We start from the raw sequence: 22,032 nt of genomic DNA, 5'->3' as shown, positions 1-22,032 counted from the left end.
TGTTTTTGTGTTGCAAACATTTCTTTGTTATGATCTGTAATATTTGGTTTATAAAAATACTGTGTTTTAAAATAATTTCCTTTTTTTTTTTTTAAATATTTTTTCTTGTAAGTATTTCTTGATTTTTAAATAAAGTAAAACGTAATAAGAGGTACAGAAAAATAATAGCAGAAAACATAATAAAAAACACAGTAAAAAACATTATTTATTGTTTCAGCATTTACTTTGTGGAAAAACATTTTGAATTTATTTAAAATGAAATACTTTGTTATTTTTACCTCATAAGAGTTTAATATATCCACGCTGGAAAGGCTATTTACTTTAGGCGATATTTTGCAAACTTTACAGGAGACCCATTTAAAAATTTAAAAAAATTAAATAATAATCATACCTTCATTCAGAACATCGTCTATTGACGGGGTAAATCATATTTTAATGTGTATTCACCTATTTATTGAAAATATTTTACAAGTCGTTTAATGTAATTAGTTCTGTCATTATTAAAACTGCGATGTCGCTTGAAGTAAATAGCCTTTCTAACGAAACTAGTTGTGTCATAATATATTAAACTCTCATATGGTAAAAATTACAAAATGTTTCATTTTAAACAAATTAGTAAAAAACATAGTAAAAATAATAAAAAAACAGTAAAAAACATAGTAACAGACAGTTTTAAAAAACATATACAGTAAAAAACACATTAAAAAACATAGAAAAAAAAACAGTACAAATATGGTAAAAAGTAATGAGAATCTCCAAAATTCAATTAGTAAAAAATGTAAAAACAATTATAGTCCAAATAAGAACATGTGCTGGCCATCTAACATTATTGTGTGTGCTCTGTCTCTTATGTATTTTTAAATAACGATTTTATATCTAGAACCATAAAATTATGTCTAGAACACTACGGAAAGTGAGAAAGTAGATGCATTTTTAAATATAATTTTTATACACCGAGGAATAGATAATATGTTATAATATTGATATACATTTTAATATTACCTTAGTGTAATATGAGGGATTATTATTTTGAATAGATTTTGTACAGAATCAATACTTTTATGATGTTTTTTGTATTTTATCAACAGGTAAAATATTTTATTCCATACTGTAATATATAGATTGTACCAACGAATAAAAAGTTATTTGATTTTACGATTAGATTGTTAACATATTTCTTGATGGAATAAATATACCATAGAATTGAGAATAGTTTTAAATTCTATAAAATATACATAGGTACTAGTTTTCTCATTATATTTACAATAACATTAATTTGTTCTTTCCATTATGTTTTCTTTTATTTATTTCTTAAGTTAGCTTATATTAAAACTAATATAAAATATTATGTACATTTACATCATCTTTATATATTTACATTTCCTTACAGTAACTTATACATTTATTTTTAAATTCTTTCAGACACTTTTCATTCTTCATACATTCAGGCATCTCATCATACATTTTTAAACCCTTATACATCAAACAATTTTGCGACTCAGCTCTTTTCAATAATGGTAGTCTTATTTTATCCTTTTGTCTAGTAGCATATTCATGACAATTTTTGTTTAAGACAACTTTATCCTTAAAATATTTTGGTAATTTATCGTGAAAAAATTTATGTATTAATATCAACATATTAAATTTAAGTCTCCTTCTTACAGATAACCATTTTAGTTCATCTCTCATTTTTTTTACATTGCTATATTTATTTTTCTTATGAACTATGCCTAAATATTTTAAGCCACTTATTTCAGTTTTGCCAAAAAACAAGTAAAAAGATTCCATACTGAAAAATACACCTTTGATTTACTAAGCCGGAATAGTTAAGTTTTTAGTAAACATAACGCCATCTCAAAATATTCATTTTCATAAAATTCAAAAACAAAATGCTTTTATTTTGCAAGCGGCCTATAATTCTTCTATTGCCTTCTGTCATGGCTGTCATTTCAACAGGCCTATATGGAATTTGACATTGGAAAATTTTATTTTAGCGGGAATGGTGGAATATTACTAACAGAAAAACGTATCGACTGTATAAGCATTAAATACACAATAAATAAAGATACTTACATTAATTCTTACAGCCGAAGTTAATAAAATTCACGCGAGAAAAAAAATAACACCATTTTGCTTTCATTAAATCAACGGTTAAGTAAAAGGCATTAACTTTCACGTAATTGAAATTAGAAAACGAATTATTAAAGGTAAAAATTGAAAGTATTTTTTTGACGCAGAAAATTATCAATTTTAAAATAAATTTTGTTACATTGATCAAAATAAATAGTTCGAATGAACAAAATATATTTATTAATTTAAAAAAATCTCTGCCTATTACTTGACTGTTTAGGGATCGTCACGTGTAGTTACGCCTATTTTATATTATTTGTCTCTCTTTCTCAGTAGCGTGAGTAAAGTAAAACTGTAATAAACGTACGTGAGTTTTTATATCTCCGGATCAGTAGAAATGTCAAAAATTTTATTGCCCACCGTTGTACAAACAAAAGTATTATGTACAGATGATAATAATTATAATCTTCCGTCATGCGTTTTGCGTTATTCTGGATAATTTCTATATTGCCATTTTCGTAAAAATCACATCAAGGACGATGTACAGTAAACATCACAACACGTCTTGCTGCTACAGAGTGCATAGGCGGTAGGGATTCTGTTTTTTTCTTTCCAATTTTTTTTCTCACATTTGTTACATTTTTTTTTTGCCTCACTTTATTTATAAAAACATCAAATCCTAAATAGGCATATGGCCTGTGCGGGGGCAAAATATTTCATAGTCCTTTGGTGTACCAATGCAGTGCCCTATGCACTGTTAAGTGCGAAAAGGGGATGATGATGAATGGTCGATGGTGCGGTGGGCATACGAAATCTAGAATACATTATGAAATTTATAATGTAGATGCCATAAAATTATATAAAAATACATTTAAAAAACACACAAAACAAAAATTGAATGTTACATTCAGGTTTCCTTTATGAGTAAGTGGAAAATAAAAAACCAAAAGAAAAAATAGATGCAGAAAAAAATATTAAGTTAAAGGAAGATTTGGAAAAATAATTGAAATTCAGGTCCCATTTCCAATTACTTAGGTCAAATTTTAGTAACATTCCAACTGCCTTCAAACTTACGAATCATCAACAGTCCCAGTCAGTTCAAATCTCAACTAAAATCTTGCTTTTTTAGATTATCATACCCCCCAGTTTTAAATAAAAAAATATAATAATATGTCACTTTAGCTTACTTAGAATGTAAGTTCAAGTATACAATTACTTATAGAGCGCCCTTGAGGTGATTTTTCACAAAAATAGCACTTTATAAATCAGCCAAATACTATTATTATTATTATACAGAAGCTAGATTGCAAAAACGCAGCTGCAGAACGCACGGATGGTTTGAAATCTAAACCCCACTTGTATTTTACGAATAAAGTGACCGGCGTGGTTTCAACAAAATTACAGATAAATTCTAAATAACAAAATATTTTGCAGTTACAGAGTGCATGAACAGTTACAAATCAAGACATTTTTTTTTTGTTTTTGAAGTTTTTTGACTTGCAGCTGGAGGCGCGATGCAAAAGTCTAAATGAGGACCTATAAGGAATCGTAACAGTAATAAGTTATAAGGACTTATCGCATGAGGAAATATCATACATGGTAAAAATAGTCTTCTTCTTCGTTTTTTCATGGTAAAAATAGTCAAGGTGATTGTTGAAATAAATAAAAATAGGACACAAAATGACGAACGTTCTCAAAGTGAAATGGAAGATGCATTCGCTCTAAGCTAAAAATAGAACAATGCATCAACAAATGAGGGATATCTTGGGGTGTCTCATCATCACATGGACAGCTTTTGATTTCTGAGAGCTTGAAACGTTGAAGATAGCTCATAAAATAGCCGTGGCCTGTAGGATTTGAGAAAAAAAAAATATGGGTCGAAAAGGAAGGTAAGCCATAGAGAAAACAAGTATTTGATGTCTATGGATCTAATGTCAAAATATTTTTGTACGCCTCGCGGGTTGTCAGTTGCCGGTTTATAAATCGCTGATCTTTGAGTTTAATCTCTAAGTTGTATTCCCTTCAAATTGCCGCTAAAAATAAAAATGTTTCGGTGGATTTGTGGAGTTAACAGTTAACAAACAAAGCATGGTGATCGCGACAGTTCGATAACAAACTTCTGCGGAGCAGCGAATAGTGAATCTCATACACAGCCTCTACGGAATCGCAAAATGGTCGACCTAGGAAGTGCGCCGGACGACGGGTTGTTTGAACACGGATTTTCAAACTCCGTCTTCATCCTTCCCGGGATTATTGTCATCGGATTATCGGGTAAACAAACACATTAATTAATAAACACAGACAATTTGTTAAAATCCATTATTTTCATACTTAAGACACCGCTTTACTGGAGCGGATTTTTAATCAATACAAATTTGTGTACAATATGTTTTTGTATTTCCTACGATTTTCTCCCGAAAATACATAGTTTTACTGAGAATTATACTTCTCGCGTATTTATAAGTTATCGTATTTCGTAGTCTGACATCTTAACACGCTTTTGACTATATTTTTACCTAGATTATTAATTATTTTTATAGCATTTTCGAATATTAATATTGTGTTGAAAAAGTCCAAATATTTTAAAGAAAAGCTTATGTTAATTTACGCGTATACAGGGCTTATGACCTGTCGTTGGCTGGTTTAAGTGGCCACTTTACACGATGTGTAACATTCACCATTCTGCCCATGTTTAAACATCCACATTTCCTCAACTCTTCCACCTGTTGACGTTTGTGAAGTAAAAGGGCCGAAACCTTTATCATGCGGGTGACAAAAGTCAACAGATGGAAGAGTTGAGGAAATGTGGATGTTTAAACATGGACAGAATGGTGAATGTTACACGGCGTGTAAATGGCCACTTAAACCAGCCAATGACGGGTCATTAGCCTTGTAAATGCCTAGACTTCCATATTATCTAAAATATTCTCGATCTCTGTTATAATTTACTCAGTGAAAACCAAATGTCGCCTATGTAACGCCTGCATAACACCTATTCTCCTCTACGCGTGCGAATCGTGGCACCTCACTGGGGCTCAAAACAGCAAAATATTGAGTTTTGAGAATTGGTGTCTCGGAAGAATCTCGGGTGTGCGGTGGTTTGACTTTGTGCGGAATGAAGTAATAAGAGAACGGACGCAGCAAACTCCGGTGACAACTGTCACTAAGCGGAGGCGAGACGGTTGGCTTCATGGACGTCCACTGATGACTGTTTTTCAGCAGTTCATGTCAGAACTACGGAACGCGAACCTGACTTGGGAGGACGCACAGGAGCTGGCAGCCGACAGAGATGCCTAGAGGATCTTCGTGGACACCATATGCTCCAACTAGGGAGCTGACATGGAACGATGATGACGATGACGTTGTAATTTGTTCATATAAAAAAATAAAATATTTATATTCTTCTCCCACAGTAGATAAAGCAACTTGCCCAAACAATGGAGGCGGATTATTTTTATAAATGGCACAAATATGGAGTCAATGTTATTTCTACGTTTTTGTAGACTTGAGATTCTGAACATTAACTCCATTTCTCCGTAAGTGTAGTCTCCCCTCTCGAGGCCAATAATCAATGTATTGTATCCAATAGAAAACGCTGAGTTTCTTCATGCAGCCGTTGCTCTACATTTCAGGTGAAATTGCACGCCTGTGCGTCATCGATCGATGGACCCCTCACATATTCCTAGCCTCTTCCACATTCATACGTCTTATATCTTGGCAAATTTGACCACATAACCGAGTATCGCACGCAACTACACTGGCTCAGTATCAGGCTTAGAAGAAACATTCACATCTCTTCGTCACAATATCCCACTTCGCCTGTTTATCTGAGAGAGCTCTTCACAACATGGACTATCTCTTCGCTCTATTAACGAGAGAACCCTTTTAATACTCCTTCACCGCTCCAATTTTCTTGCCTCCTCTTTCACAGTAGTAGCTGTCCAACTGTGGGATAATTTACCCACTTACGAGACGCCCCTTCTTTATATACATTTAAATCAATATTGAAATGTCACCATCTAAATGGTTGAGTTGTTCCTTTCTCCATCTTCTTTCCTTCCCATCACCTCTCCTCTCCTCTCTTAATAGTACAGTGTAAATTTTTAACTAATTATTGCTTTAAATTTTTATATAACAAACAACCCTGATGTATGGGAGCGAAGTATGGACTTGGAAAAACAGGGATGAAAGTAAGCTGAATGCTGTCGAAATGCGATCTCTCAGGCGAATGTGTGGTAAAACTATGTACGATAGATGCACAAATGTTGAGATCCGTACATTATGTAAGGCTGAGACAAGCATTATCGACAAAATCAAGAAAGGAGCTCTGCGCTGGTTTGGACATGTAGAACGAATGGACAGCGAGAGAACGGCTAAGAATATTTACAATGCGAATGTTGATGGATGCAGAAATAGAGGAAGACCGAGAAAGACATGGCATGACCAAATCCAACAAATACTTAAAGATGGACATGTCAAAAGTCGGAATAATCGGCGCGCGTGCATGAGAAGATGTATGAATGTAGAGGAAGCGAGATCTGTATGCAAAGATAGAGTGTTGTGGCGTTCTATCCTCTCTGCCTACCCTTACGGGGAAACGGCGTGATGGTTTGTTTGTTTTGTTTGTTTGAAATATATATATATATATTATTTTTTTTATATACATTTGGACCCCTGTATTTAGTAGCCTTACGTGTCATGTACAAGGCTAAGGTACTCGGAAAAAATTGTTTTTGTTTGTCTTGGAAATGGGATGTGAATTTTTGAATTGTGAATTTCAAACGAAAACAGCAGCAAATGTAAGTTGCTTACATGTCACTAAATGAAGTCAACGACGATGCAGAATTACTGAAACGTGTTATAACAGGTGACGAAACATGGGTTTACGGATATGACGTCGAAACTAAGGCTCAATCGTCCCAGTGGATGCATTCTGGGTTGCCAAGGTGAAAATTGCCAGGCACGCCGAACACGTCTAACCTTAACGGCTGCCACAGACAAAGTAAACAATTAATAAAGCTGAAAAATTTAGCATACTTCAGGGGCATGTACACCAATATTTTGACAATTTGAACTCTCCAACACACCTCATATATCCATAAAAACGTGTGAATTATAAAGCGATTTAATCTGCTATAAATTGTATGGACACGTCTCCAAAACCCGCGTGGCTCAGCCGTCTCTTATCTCTAATTAAGTAACACCTTATCTGCACTCGACTCTTTATTGCCCGGTAACATTTCTTTATCGAGTTATTATTTTTATTTTATTTGGTAAACAATCAATATTCAAACAAACCAGCTTGCTGTTTCTCTGTAGCCAGAGAGGATGGAACGCCACACCGCTCTATCTTTTCAAAAGTACGCGGTGCGAGAATGGGTCCGTGACTCTAGCCACGGGACCACACCCAGGTTCATTATTAAATTTAAATCGCTCCCAACAGCAAAAAATAAATTGTGAGGCTCAAAAGAGTGAAATTCCACAGTGCCCGAGATTCTATTTAATCAACTGAGGCCCGAAGGGCCAAATCTCCTAGCATGTAAAATGAATGCAAACAAAAACGAAATACGATTGCATGCAAAAAAAATGTTGCTTGCTTGTCTATTTTAATTATTTTATAGTGTTATACTAGTACGTAAATTTATTAGTAAATTAAAAACTAAATAAAAAACATTTTTTTTTTTATTAATAAATTTCATAAATGGTACATGTTTTTTTTTATTCTATACAAATCTACCTTTATACATATAGTAAACTAGTGGACCTGACAGACGTTGTCCTGCCCGAATGTTGGCAAAAAACTTTTCATTTATAAGTAGGTACCTAGATACTTGTTTGTGATTAAATTCCAAAACTAAAAATTTTCAATATTAAAAAAAATTTGAATTTAAGTAGGTACTTGTTTATGGTTGAATTCCAAAACATAAAATAAATATTTTTTCAAATATGGCATTCTTTTTCCAAACGTCAAACTCCAGTCTTAGCATCAACAAAGGGGTGTACTTAAGTAGAAATACGATTTTTAAAAATGCATTAAATTTAATAATATTTTAGTGTTACCAAAAATCCAATAATAAGAAATAAATGGGGAGAAATCATAAGGAATTTAAGGAAAGAATCTGATTGAGATCCACAAAAAACAAATGCTGTTTGTAAACATTTAAAAACAAACTTTTTTTTATACACAAAAAAACAATATCTTTCCATTCTTTTGCAAATTCATTCTCCTCAAATGCAACCCTGGTAGATCGACGAATAAAACATTTATGCTCCTAACTTCTTTTTTACATATTCGATTGAAGTTTTTAATATCTACGAACACGCACAGCGCAAAGATCTATATTTTTCTGAAAACCGCACGTAAATCGGTTAAGCCGTTTAGGAGTACGGTGACATCACACGTACAGAGGAATTATATAAAAAAAGATGTTACAACTGTAACTCTCAAAAATAAGAGACTAACTCTTGTGGTTGGAAAGTGACTTACACTGTTATAGTTGTTTATTTATTAGAGTTTATATAATTTTGAATATACGAGTACATAAGAAAAAAAACAAAAACAGAAAATGTAAATACATTCATGTTAATTAAAATTTAATGCAGTTTTTACACTTGTTCAAAAAATTTCTTTAGATTTACTTTGGATTTATTTATAGAAATATTAGTTTTAATAGTTTTTAGGTCATTGGGGAGATTTTTGTAATTTTTGACGGTTTTGAAGACAAAGCTATTTTGACCATGACTTGTGTAGAATTTAGGGATTTTAATATTATTTTGGTATCTGAGTGACTTATTCATCTCAAATTCTTTTATTTTTTCTTCTTTTTAAATTTGTATAATGGAATAAATAGTGTCTACTGTATGAACTTGAAATAATTTATACCTACATCTACTACCTGTATCGAATAATTTATTGTTAGTTGTGATTTTTTTTACAATTAAATTGAAATGTTCATGGAAGCAGAGAGAGAGGGAGGAAAGTAGAGTAGCTTTACAATGTCTTCTCCTTTATATGAACTTTTTATGTAATATTTTTATTTTTACTTTTTTAGAATTAAATTATTTTTGCCCTCTCCTCCTGCATTCATAATAAATTAGTGTGAAATCTGTAATTGGTCTTACTTTTTAAAATTGTTCTTTTGTACCTTGTTTTTTATATAAAGACTGTATGATTTCATTAATAAATAAATAAATAATAATAAATAATAAATATACAGGGTGTTCTTTAAACCCTGTCACATCCGAAACCACAATGATCAGTATGAGCAAGAAGACATATTTGGCACATTAAAGAACAAATAAAATTTAATAAATAAAATATCAAAAAAGGCAAATGGTCGCTTACTTCTGCAGGGGTGAAACGAGGAGGGAGAAGGGGGAGTCGGATACTGCGCCGCGCTCTTCTCACTTCTCCCCTGCAGAAGTAAGCAACCATTTTTTTTTTTAAATATTTTATTTCCAAAATTTTCTTTGTTCTAAATATTTTTTTAAATATGCTAATATGTCTTCTTGCCCATACTGATCATCGTGGTTTCGGATGTGACAGGGTTTAATGAACACCTGTATAGACTTTCCGCATTGAATGTTGAGGGTTTCTTTAAAATTACTTTAATTATTAATCTTTGTATTATTTTAAGAGGGCTTAATATATTGGCATATACACCACCCCATATTGTAACACAACTATCATTCCATTTCTCCATAAGGGTAGTCAGAGGGGATAGAACGCCATATCACGTCCGTCTTCAAGTATTTGCTGTCCAAAGTGAGTTGAATCTTTTCTGCATAAATATGTCAAATTATCTCCTAGACATTTTTGTCAACAGGACTTATAAGATTTTACAAGTAAGCTGACAATATGTTATTGAGGGGTCCGCAATGTGTTTATATGTTAAGAGATAAAAGTTCTTAATAAAAGATATCTACACAAGTCTCTAGGTAAAGCTTCCAATTGCCTAGTAGTTCTTATCAAACTCACTCAAATATAAATTTTGTGAATAGTTTATAACGGCTCATTTGTTGTAACATTGTTTTGAATCAGAATACGTTTCCTTAAAACACACGTGTTAACATTTTAAGGGTATGTTAAAAAAACTGCCCGCCTCGCGGTGTGGTTAGCTCGTTTGTCTCAACATCTCGATTGTCTGTTATGTGAAAGTAAGGTGATCGGCCTTACGCTTTCGTTACCTCTCCAGTTACAATTAAGTGTTGCAGTGTAGATCTACCTTAAAAACAGTATTTTACGCCCACCTTCTAATCGAATCTAGGACCTGAAACGGCGGGCGAATGCACCAACCATTACAGTGCACGAATGTCTCTAGCAAGTGGAAGAATTCGTGCGTCTTGGAGGCATGTTTTCAAGAGATGAAAAAGTAAAAAATGATGCTGAAAGGAGAGTGAATACTGAGCACAGTAATTGCTATTTAAAAATATGTCAATCGAAGCTAGACTAGCAGTCCACAATGGAGTTTTAGCCCCCCACGCTCGTGTATGGAAATGAAAAATGGAGCTGGCAATGGAAGGATCAAAGCGGGGTGAACGGAGTCAAAATGTTATCTCTCGATCAATGTATGACAGGGTTACAAATTATCAAATCATCAAATCAGGCGAGAGTGTAAACCTGAGACAGGTGTAATAGATGAGAGTAAGCGAGGGTTTCTAAGATGGTTCGGTCACATAGAACGAATGGATGATGAAAGAATGGTAAAACAGATATACGAGGGTGTTAGAAGCAAACTTGGAAATCTCCACCAAAAATGGAAAATTAGTTATTAATGCCAAAATAAACTGTACATAAAAACCTACCTACCTAAATAATAGCGTAATTCAAAACCGTCTCTAAATCCTGCAAAAATAGATTTCAATTATACTACTAGACACCGCAAACTTAGCATTCTCCGTTGAGTCAGTGAAGCATAATTACAAATCTCACAATTCGTTTGTCAAAGTTTTTCTCAAATGTCTCTTTTTTTTTCTTTTTTTTAAATATATATTTGGACCCCTGTATTTAGTAGCCTTACGTGTCATGTACAAGGCTAAGGTACTCGGAAAAAATCGTTTTTGTTTGTCTTGGAATTGGGATGTTCGATCACTGATTTTGGTTTATTACCTTTATGAGTCCAATCACCATTGTTGCAAAGTCCAAGAACAATGGCGCGTGATAACTACTTTTAACTACAGTGTGGATATCTGTTGAGGATATGCCATCTTTCCTGCATTCTGCTTCAGGATTATGGCGTTGCAAACTGAAATAACAGATGTTCGATACTCTGTGAAGAAATATCATCGCATGGACAATAGTCATCATTCCTCAATTTAAACCTATATAGATAACTTCTCATAGCTCCGTGTCCGGTAAAAATTTGGGTCGTTTCGAAAGTACTTTGGTGATGATGACGGAAGTTTGCCGCATGAGCCAGCGTTGGGTTTAGTGATTTTTCCTGTAGAAGAAGCGCGATAATGATCCTCACAACGCTGCTGCGTATTTTGTTTTATACAGCGTTTAGCAAAGCTAAGAGGAAATTCTGAGAAGAAAGATGCCGTTCTTTTACAAGTTGCGGCGGCTCTTGCTCGTTCACCCGCTCTCCCATTTCCTACGATACCAGCATGTCCTCTTATTCAGCATATTTGAATGTTCATCCCTCTTATTTTTAGATGCTTAATTTTATTTATGTCTCAGTCACTCCTTCAATGGAGATTTCTTAGTTTGCTTCAAATATCCTCATATCTATATGGTGAAAATGGTCGAGAAAGACGAGGCATGATCAGATAAACTAACATCTCAAGTCTGGTCATGTCGAAAGCGGACACAGCCGAAGGGCATACACGACAAGATGTATGCATGTGGAATATGTTAAGAATGCATGTAAGAAGAGACGTGTGTGGCGGTCCATCCTCTCTGCCTACCGTTAAAAATAGCATTACGGTAGTAGTAGCACCTCGGCCTCGCGGCGTAATGGTCAGCGCATTTGCTCACTGTGCAAGAGGTCTCGGGTTTGATTCCTGACATGAAATATTTATTAAAAATGTGTTTTTATAATATTTCATAGTCCCTGGACTGGCGCCTGATGTGAAAAATCTACCATCACGCCATTTCTCTGTAGGGGTAGGCAGATAGGTTGGACCATCATGCATCCACCTTGTCGTACATGCCCTTCGGTCGTATCTACGCCTAAGATTTTGGCTTACCTGATCATGCCATGTCTTGGTCGTCCTCGTCCCACATTACTGTCCGTTCTCGCCATATATATATATCGCTCATCCGGTGCAATAATGACAACTGCAGTGAACACGATTTTGCAGGGGAGGCAATTAAAGTTGTAATAGTCATAAATTACTTTTTTTAATATTTTCATTAATTTTGTTGAATATTACGTTGGTTTGGACTGTTGACTTGTTAATGGATTGCAAAAAAAATTTAAAAATACTTTAATTAATCTCTAAATAAACCAATAAAAATATTACTTATATTTACGGACAACAAAGGCATTATACTTTTCTGGCCCCTAAGCTATACAACTTTTTGAGCAAGGAAATATTGGTGAACAAAATGAAAAACAATTTTTTTTAAAGCTAGAGTCCATAAATGGATTGCTAAAAAGACTAAACAGGAAGCCGAGGAATATGTTTCATAAATAAGAACATAATTTTAGTTTCTTAAAAATCCTTTTTAAAATTTTTTATTTGTTATTTCTTTTGAATTTTTACACATTTGATGTGAAAGTATGTACAATTATGTATAAAATAAATAATACACTGACACTCCGGAACGTGCCTGCGGGCTAGTGGAGTGGCTACATCCATAAATAAAAATAAAAACATATTGAATGTACCGTACCTATTGTATAAACATTTTTGTTAACTATGTATTTGTATTTTATATTGGATTAAATAAATAAAATATTTACGTCGTTGTTGTACTAGGATAATACATTTTTAGACAATTATGTCAAGTTATTACCCATGGGTGAAATAAGATCAACTGCCAATATTTATTATTGGTGGTCCTGCATCAGTATTTTGTGGTGCCGATGGTCCTCCATCAGTGTTGTGTGGTACTGAAAAATCACAGTTGCGTCGTTGTTGCGCCAAAAAATTTACAAACAGTTTGTCACAATCACCTTTATGTCTACGCAGGCACAGACACAAGCGCTTTCGGCGGATCCCCGCGTCGCAACTGACCAATCAGGCGTTGTCGTCACTAGCACTCGCGAAATTGTTCAAAATTTCCATTGGCACAAGTGCTCCCTGGTAGTTTGTAGTCAAACTATCATTCTGCCGTTTTTGCACCGGATAAAACGCGTATTTATAAAACTTATGGCATATTTATCACGCTTTTGAAAAAAATGTTAGTTGTGTCGTTGTTGCATTGAATGAGCGATATGTTTTCCCATTATTTCGTCATCCGTTAGTTTGATTAGAGGCAATGTTTGAGTATGTCCAAATGCTTGCAGACTGGCTGGATTTCCTCCCTAGGGAGTTATTCATATTTAAATTTATTTCAACAGAGAGTGAAAATATTTTGGAAAGGGAATATGGAAGCCTAGGCATTTACAGGGCTTATGACCCGTCATTGGCTGGTTTAAGTGGCCACTTTACACACTGTGTAACATTCACCATGCTGCCCATGTTTGAACATCCACATTTCCTCAACTCCTCCATCTGTTGACTTTTGTGAAGTAAAAGAGCTGAAACCTTTATTTTTAAAATTGTTTTAATGCGTTGTCTAGTAGGTGATTTGGTTCATCCGGATGAATCTCACCCACGTGATAAATATTTTAGCTCTCTAACTTCACAAAAGTCAACAGATGGAAGAGTTGAGGAAATGTGGATGTTCAAACATGGGCAGAATGGTGAATGTTACACAGTGTGTGAAGTGGCCACTTAAACCAGCCAATGACAGGTCATAAGCCCTGTGAATACCTAGGGTTCCCTATTCCCTTTTCAAAAATGTTTTCCCTCTCTGTTGAAATAAATTTAAATTTGATTAGAGACATTATTACGAATCGAAAGTTCTATAAACATAGAACTATAGACAAAAAAAACACCCCATAACCAACGCAGTGTAAATAGTAGCAAATTTAGATAAATTAAAGACAAGTGCGTAAGAATGTCGGGAGACGCAGCCTTCGAGCCTCTGGTCGCCGAGGTCGGCGAGGGGGCGTTCGACCCGTCGATGGACCAGAAGCCCTTCAAGATGCCGTCGCGGGACGAGCTCCTGGGCATGCTGGACTCCATGGGCCTGTCGGACGTGGAGCGCGAGGACCTGCGCGCGGCCCTGATGGACGAGACGCCGCTGCACGCGCCCGCACCGTTCTACACGTCGCAGCTTTTCATCCTGCTTGCGTTTTTACTCTTCGTGGCGTCCATCTTTGGTAAATAGATTGTGGATTTGTACTGACTACTGACGTTTCTTGGTGAATCTACACTCTAAAGATAATTTTAATGGCTTTAATTTTTTTTTTATTTATCATTTTTAAAATTTTTGTGTATCTGAAACTACTCCGCGTGTAACGACTCAAGTTCTCTTCCGCTTCTTCTCTGTCAATTCCGCCGATTGATCCGTTGACGTTTAGTAAACCGGCAATCTTCTATAACTCTCTTATCATTGGTTGGTTCATATGAACTAGTTATGTCTTTCAAAGCAGTTCATTAAAATTATTTTTTTCTCTTTTTTCATCATCATCATCAGCCGTCTCTTATCCAATGGTGAACATAGGCCTCCCCCTTTAGTCTCCATATCTCCCTATCCTGAGCCAACTGCATCCAACCACTCCCTGCAACTCGTCTTATGTCATCAGACCACCTTGTCTGAGGCCTGCCGACTCTTCTTCCACCGGTTTTTAAAAATATTTTTTTAAATATAGGAGTTGCTTTATTATTTACCTAGCTATTTACAAGGTTTATATTTCAAAAGTGGATTTTTCTGCAATTAAATTTCTTTAAATTTATCTAAACTGTTGGGGTCAGGAGGGATATACTTATGTGGGCCAATCAGGAACTTCTCAGCATTTGCTCATGTGGAGAGAAAACCACTTAAAACTCTTCAGGAGAAGCCGGCCTGTTGGCAGCAGTCAACAGGCCTGCCGTTCCACTAGAGGAGTGTTCGGCATTTTGTTCCCTACTTTGGTTTTTTTTTACCAATTGCCTGCGCTATATTGACCATGTATGATACTACCTCTCGTGTGAGTTCTTCTACCGGTTCTGGGTCACCATTCCGGGACTTTTTTGGTCCATTTAGAGTCTGTGGTTCTGGCTGTATGACCAGCCCAGCTCCGTTTCTGGTCGGCAGCCCTATGGACCACATCGTTGACCTTTGTTCTCGCTCTAATCCATGTATTGGTTTTTCTCTCTCTCAACGAAATACCCAGCATTCTCCTTTCCATGGCTCTCTGCGTCACCGATAATTCGTGTATTTTTTTTTTCTGAACACAAAAGTTTCACAGCCATATGTCAGTACAGGGAGAACACAAGCATCAAAAAGTTTCTTCTTTAAGTAATGTGAATACTTCGGAGATTTTAGGATATATGAGAGCTTACCAAAGGCAGCCCATGCTGAACCTCGCCTTCTTTCTACTTCTACATCTTGATTATCTTTTTTACTACGAATACCGATATATTAAATGGATTTAGAATAATTAAATGCATTTTCAAAATCAATATGGATATTGTGGATAAATGTTTTCATACATAAATAATGAATCAGTTCAACATCGATTTTTAAGAAAGATAGGCTGGAGGTTGCGTTTATCCAGAGACCAATACATGTATAATGAGTTATGAACTACCTTAAATATATGTTCTCTTTGAGACCGTCGAAATAAATCCGACCTTCTAGTCCTATTTAAATTTCTCAACTCACTCTTTGATGCGCCTGAACTACTGAGCTCGATAAAATGAAATATCCCAACTAGAAACCTCAGACAAAACTTACTCTTTCATACCGATAACTATGGTTTTCATTCCCCTATGCCCAGAATTCTCAGGTCTGCCGACAAACATACCACCCAGAAATCAACGTCAACCCGGAAACGGGTGATAGGCCAAGTCGTGACAGTTATCAGAAAAATATAAAAATTTTTGGTTAAGTACTTTTCAAATTATAAGTATCAAAAAATAATTCGGAAAAACTGACACCCTGTGATGATCTTTCAATTCCTGTGACTACAAATATTAACTTTTCTTAGTTTTTTTTTTCTGTAATGTAACCATAAATAACTTTTCTTTAAATTTCAGTTTAAAATTGAAACTTTTCTGCCTCAGTTTTTGATAAAATGTTAGATTTTTGCCCAACATTGAATTAATAATAATTACAACGCCAAACTTTAACCGACTGTTCTGAAAAAAAAAGTACTACGCTATTTTGGCAAGTGGCTTTAAAAAATGGCGCGTTTAGTTTGAATTCTAAAATAGTATAACACTTGCTAAACAACTTCTTAATTGAGAAAAAAAAATGTTTTTTAATGAAACCTAATTTCATACCAATTCTGTTAAATTAGATAAAATATCGGTAATGCAATAAGTGGTTTCTATTTTTATTATTATAGTAATCATGTGTATGCAAATTTAAATAAATTTTTTTTTTTCAAAAGTGTGTCCTTTTTTAGGGCCCGGGCCCCTGGGCCTTTGCCCCCCGATAAGCGTTGAAATTGTTTTATATTTAACTCAACGGAATTATTTGGGAAGGTGAAATATCATGGTTAACCATTTATTTATAAGTAAGAGACTAATTTAACTGGCAGATAATGCAGACATAATCTTATCAATTTTATATTAAACATTTATCTGTACTTCTCAACAAGTTAATATTTTTTTGCTACGGCTTTTTTTATTTCTAGAATTTCCAAATTATTTATTTTATTATTTAAATGCAATATTTTAATTACGCCCTCAAAATCAAAGGAGTGGTTAATGTACTTTGGGATCACTTTATGTTTGAACCCTCCCTCCCCGGTGCGCGGTGATGTGCAGCCAGTACACATTGCGTCTAATAACTATAATACCTTTTTAAATATTATCAATATTGGATTTGTAATAATAATATTAATGTATGTAATTTGAGTGATATAAGAGAAAAAGGGACCAACGGGAGTTTTATTCAAAAGTTTTCAATACACTATTTTTAAATAATATATAAGCTATATAAGTTATCCATAATTATTATTATTATTATTATTATACATACATAGTTTTTCCTTAATATTATACATTACTTTTTATACTAAGCGCGAGCCGGGCGATGAACACAAAATATTGTTATTAATAAAAAATGCACTTGTGTAAAAATAAATTAATATATTACATTTTCTAAACCCATTGTAATTTTTTTTCATATTCACAACCCTCTAATCCAACAGGGATTAAAAAAAAGGTAGCGCATTTGTTTTAAATTTGTAAGATTTGCGAATGCGCCAGCTCTAATCAATCGACCAGTTCTCATATTAATCTTATGTTTTAGAACCGCTTTCAGTTTTTTATCTCTGCCACATTTACAAGACTTAAAATAAAACTTTGAAATCAATCAATCATTGGTTTGTTACGTCATAATTATCAGTAGAATGATATATTTTCACAAACGTGGCAGTCAATTGCGTTGCCCAAAGTGTGACAGACAAATCACGTAAATAGTTAAAACACGATTTTCGCAACCATGGACGTCGACAAAGAAGTCGACTCTCTCGTGGAAGTCATGTCGATGATGAGCGACGAAGCCGCGCGGCTGAAGCAGATCTCCGCCCAGATCGACATCGACAAGAACTCCGGCGATCCGACCGCCACGCTCACATCCCTGGAGAGACTGATCAGCCAGCTCAGCGGAGGCGAGGGCACGCTCGCCGGGCTCTCGGAGCGCCTGCAGGCCATGGCCGGCAGGTACGACCTGCTCTCCCCCGCCGAGAAGGCCGAGTACGACGCGAGGGCCCGCGAGCAACTCGGCACCAAAATGGACGAGATCAAATCCATCGCCGGGAAACTCACCGGCGATCTTTTCAACGGCAAAACGCTGGGCAAACTCGCGGGGAGAGACGGCTCGGAAAATGCCCCCTGGGCGCTTCAGCAATACAGTCAAACTACGATTATCTTATGCGCCATTGTCCTGCTCGCTATATTAGGTTAGTTTATTTTATTTTTCAATCATCAGTATTATGTATGTAGGAATAAGTTGTGGGTTTGGTTGGAGTTCCTACCCCAGTTAGAGATTGACAGAGAAGACACGAGGTTGCTGTTTGATGCGTATTTATTACATGGCAAATAAATAATGAATTATGTCGGACGAGTGTTACGCCGATGATGAGTTGAAGAGACTGCACTTGAACTACATGCTGGAGCTGAGCAAACTGCACTGATCTTGTTGGGCTGACTGAACGAGCTGACTGACGTTGGCTGCGTCCTGTGGTCTCTTTATATACCATATTCCTTAGTAGTTCATTTCTTCATGGTAGGGATGATGTGAATGTACTGCAGAACAATGCTCCCAGTTTAACGCGCAATACTATTAAGCTAGGGTTTCCTAGGACAGCGGTGCCCGCATCTTAACGGCCGTAGTGAACGGTGATGCGGTGGACAGCCGTCGTAACGGTGCCTAGAGAGTGGTTTCCTAGGAAAACGGTGTTATCAATACCATTCAACACCGTTTCTCTAAGAAACCCCTCTCTAGTCGACGTTACGACGGCTGTCCACCGCATCACCGTTCACTACGGCCGTTAAGATACGGGCACCGCTGTCCTAGAAAACCCTAGCTTAAGAGTTGCACTATACAAATGTATTGGATTCAATAGAAAATCTACGTCTACTTCAGGTAAACTAATTTAATACGTGTGTGTGTCATCGACTATGGACCCTACATGTATGTCCACATCTATATGGATTGGATTTACTGGATTTATCGTTTATAGGAGTTTATGGACACTGTTTTAATAGTTCATCAAAAGCGCTTCCTACGGTTCAATATGAAGAAGACTTTGCTCCGATTTATTAGTTTTTTGATGTAGCTTTAATACCATAGAATTAAGAATAGTCCAGAAGGAGCGTAGAATCACATTTGAACACATCAGGCTGTGTCCTAAAACCCCCCCCCCCACTTTGCCCCACTTTCGCCGCGCGCATGCGTGAAGTCGCCGCGTAATGTTCCCAGATCGCGAAAAATATAATCATAATACAAAAAATGTAAGATATTTTTTAAAAAGCAATTTTTTAATTTCTCTAAAATTGTATTGTACACGCGGAAACATTCATTGACACAACAGAGTATATAAGTAAAGGGTCATTTAACAAGACTAATTTGATTTGAACTTAAAAAATAAAACAAACAATATTTTGAGTTTGTCCAAATGTTTGTAGACAAGGACTGGATTAACTTCAAAAACATCAACAGACGAAAGAATCGAAGTAATATAGATGTTCAAATATGGACAGAATGGTGAATGTTACACAGTATGCAAAGTGGCCACTTAAACCAGCCAATGACATGTCATAAGCCCTGTATGTGCCTAGACTTCCATATTCCCTTCTCAAAAACATTTTCCGTCTCTGTTGAAATAAATTTAAAACTGCAATGTGTTATGTTTTATTGAATCTTAAAAAATACATGCATAAATAATTTAATGACCTTAAAAACACGAAAATAAAAATTTTAATTTACGTAAAATGCATATAACGTTTTTTTCCCTAAATATTGGGTAAGTTTATTTATATGGTATCACTTTTTTTAGCATGGCACCACAAAATTTCAGCTGTCATTTACATCGCAGACTGTTTCACACTTTTATGAAAACTGTTTAAATTATCTCCTTTTCACATTATGTGTGTATAACATCAAATAATATTTATATTGCCATTTTTTTTTAATTTTCTAAGACTTTATTCTTTCGAAACATGCGCCAACTGCATATCACTATTTAGTAAAACGTCAATATTAGACACTTAAACAAAATGGTCATTTACACTGCACCTACTTTGAATTTAGTTTAAGACACATTTACACATTTTTTATTTACCTCGATTTTATTCTCCATTGACGCGGCGGCGCGCGGCTCGTCTTTTGACAGATTGAATGAGTTATGAAAAAAATTCGACGTAAAACCGGGGTTATGAAAAACGTAAAAACGAGGTTTTACTGTATGTACTTACATGTACATGATGGTTTTTGGATCTTTTTATATTTTATTAATTTATTTATTTTATTAGGTAAACAAACAGTATGTACACAAATATTGCCAATTTCTTTGTATATTAGTGTAAGACACTCATGCACACACCAAAAATATTTTTGACACTTAACAATTTAAATTATGTTCAATATAATAAATGTAAAAGAAACAAAATGAAAAAATATGTATATATCAATAAAGTTAAATATCTGCTTCTCTCAAAATTTCTATAATTTTTGACATAGATTGTCACAAAAAATATCAGCCTCGGTAAATATATTGTTATATTGGTCGCATATTCTAGATATTGTAGATTTTTTCAAATAGTTTGTTGACGCATTTTCTGTGTAAAACAGAAGATTTTGTCTTGTCGGTCCAGACGGCACACGGAATGGAAGTCTTTCAAGTAGGTTAGGAGAATCAATTTTATTATTTATTAATTGGTCTAACATTATTAGATTAGATCTGTTAAAGACATTTTTAATTTATCTCCTGCTTGACTTTTAACTTTTAATTTGATTTTTAATTTTATCTTTCAATTTTAACTTTTTAATTTTAATTCTTAATTTTAACTTTTAATTTAAACTTTTAACTTAATTTTAATTTTTAATTTTCATTTTAACTTTAACTTTTACTTTTGATTTTAACTTCTGATTTCCACTCTTAATTTATACTTACTTACATCTACTACCTGCATCTAATAATTTATTGTTGGTTGTGATTTTTACAAATAAATTTAAATGTTCATGGAAGCAGAGAGAGGGGGAGGAAAGTAGAGTAGCTATACAGTGTCTTCTCCTTTTTATGTACTTTTTATGTAATATTTTTATTTTTACTTTTTTAGAATTCAATTATTTTTGCCCTCTCTTCCTGCATTCATAATAAATTAGTGTGAAATCTGTAATTGGTCTTACTTTTTAAAATTGTTCTTTTGTACCTTGTTTTATATAAAGACTGTATGATTTCATCAATAAATAAATTATTCTTCGATTTTTAAGAGAGTTTATTCCATGGTACTGCATATTTTCAGCATGGTTAGAGAAGTAAATGTTGAACCGGTAGTCGACCTGCTTAAAAATTTTTGTTGGACCCTTTCTAGTCTATTAATACTTACATTGTAGTAAAACAGGATAATATTTAGTGATAATATAATAATTTGAAAGTAAAAAAATAACGATGCGTGCAAGCGACCTTCCTCACCGCGCGCTAAACAGCAACAGATTTCGCAACTGTGCCACTTTAAACTTGTATACACACTCATTGGCACTATAACGATTGAATAATGTCTTTTTTTTCTTGTTGCAGCATTCTTCGGATACAAACTGTACAAGTCCCTGAAAGACAAGGAGGTGAAGCGAGAGGAGAAGAGGAAACAGAAACAGTTGAAGAAGAAGAAGTAAAGGGAGACTCACGACACATATAATCCTAATACATTGTAAATATTACGCAATAAAACTACTTACGCACTGAATTTATTTATTTATTTCTCGTCACCATTACTATGTAAAATGGCAGGCAGCTAATCGCCGATATGACCCTTCTCTATTAATCTGGTATGTTTTTTATTTAACTTTTTATACAAAATGTAAATTATGCAATGGCGAGCTTATCGGCAAATGGCAATTTCTTCCAAACGATAAAATAAAAGTATCAAAAAAGCTTAAGATATACAACAATATAAATAACTGTCAACAATATTTTGAGTTTGTCCAAATTCTTGTAGAGGACTGGGTTCAACTCTATCTCTATCTATCAGTTTTAATTATTTATTTAACTGCTTTAATATAAGCCTCTTCGTTCTAATTCTCAAGGCACT

General features: G+C 34.5%; 2 protein-coding genes across 4 annotated transcripts in view; one reads left to right on the top strand and one right to left on the bottom strand.

Moving 5' to 3' along the window:
• LOC148279224 (uncharacterized) overlaps positions 1-20,147 on the bottom strand; it is a 55,041-nt gene extending 34,894 nt beyond the window's left edge. The window contains exon 1 of one of the 2 annotated variants that reach the window (XM_088230281.1): positions 20,064-20,147. The gene's annotated coding sequence lies outside the window, so the exon portion shown is untranslated. Of the gene's footprint in view, positions 1-2,073; positions 2,154-20,063 lie in introns of those variants that run through there. The other variant, XM_088230280.1, reaches the window with a different exon arrangement.
• Positions 3,574-21,687, top strand: LOC148279223 (uncharacterized). 2 transcript variants are annotated; one of them, XM_088230282.1, is made up of 3 exons: positions 10,015-10,150; positions 14,061-14,444; positions 21,522-21,687. In XM_088230282.1, exons 2-3 carry the CDS (start codon positions 14,180-14,182, stop codon positions 21,614-21,616), a joined length of 360 nt encoding a protein of 119 aa, XP_088086408.1. In that variant the 5' UTR covers positions 10,015-10,150; positions 14,061-14,179; the 3' UTR covers positions 21,617-21,687. The 2 variants fall into 2 exon arrangements, with proteins under 2 accessions (XP_088086409.1, XP_088086408.1); XM_088230283.1 differs by lacking the exons at positions 10,015-10,150; positions 14,061-14,444 and adding an exon at positions 3,574-4,341.
• The last annotated feature ends 345 nt before the right edge of the window (positions 21,688-22,032 follow it).

The sequence above is a fragment of the Micrasema longulum genome, unplaced genomic scaffold (genome assembly GCF_059751315.1).
Source record: "Micrasema longulum isolate JH-2025_06_02 unplaced genomic scaffold, ASM5975131v1 h1tg000745l, whole genome shotgun sequence".
NCBI lineage: Eukaryota > Metazoa > Arthropoda > Insecta > Trichoptera > Brachycentridae > Micrasema > Micrasema longulum.
The sequence above is the reverse complement of the archived record's forward strand: the minus strand, read 5'-3'. Positions and strand labels throughout refer to the sequence as shown.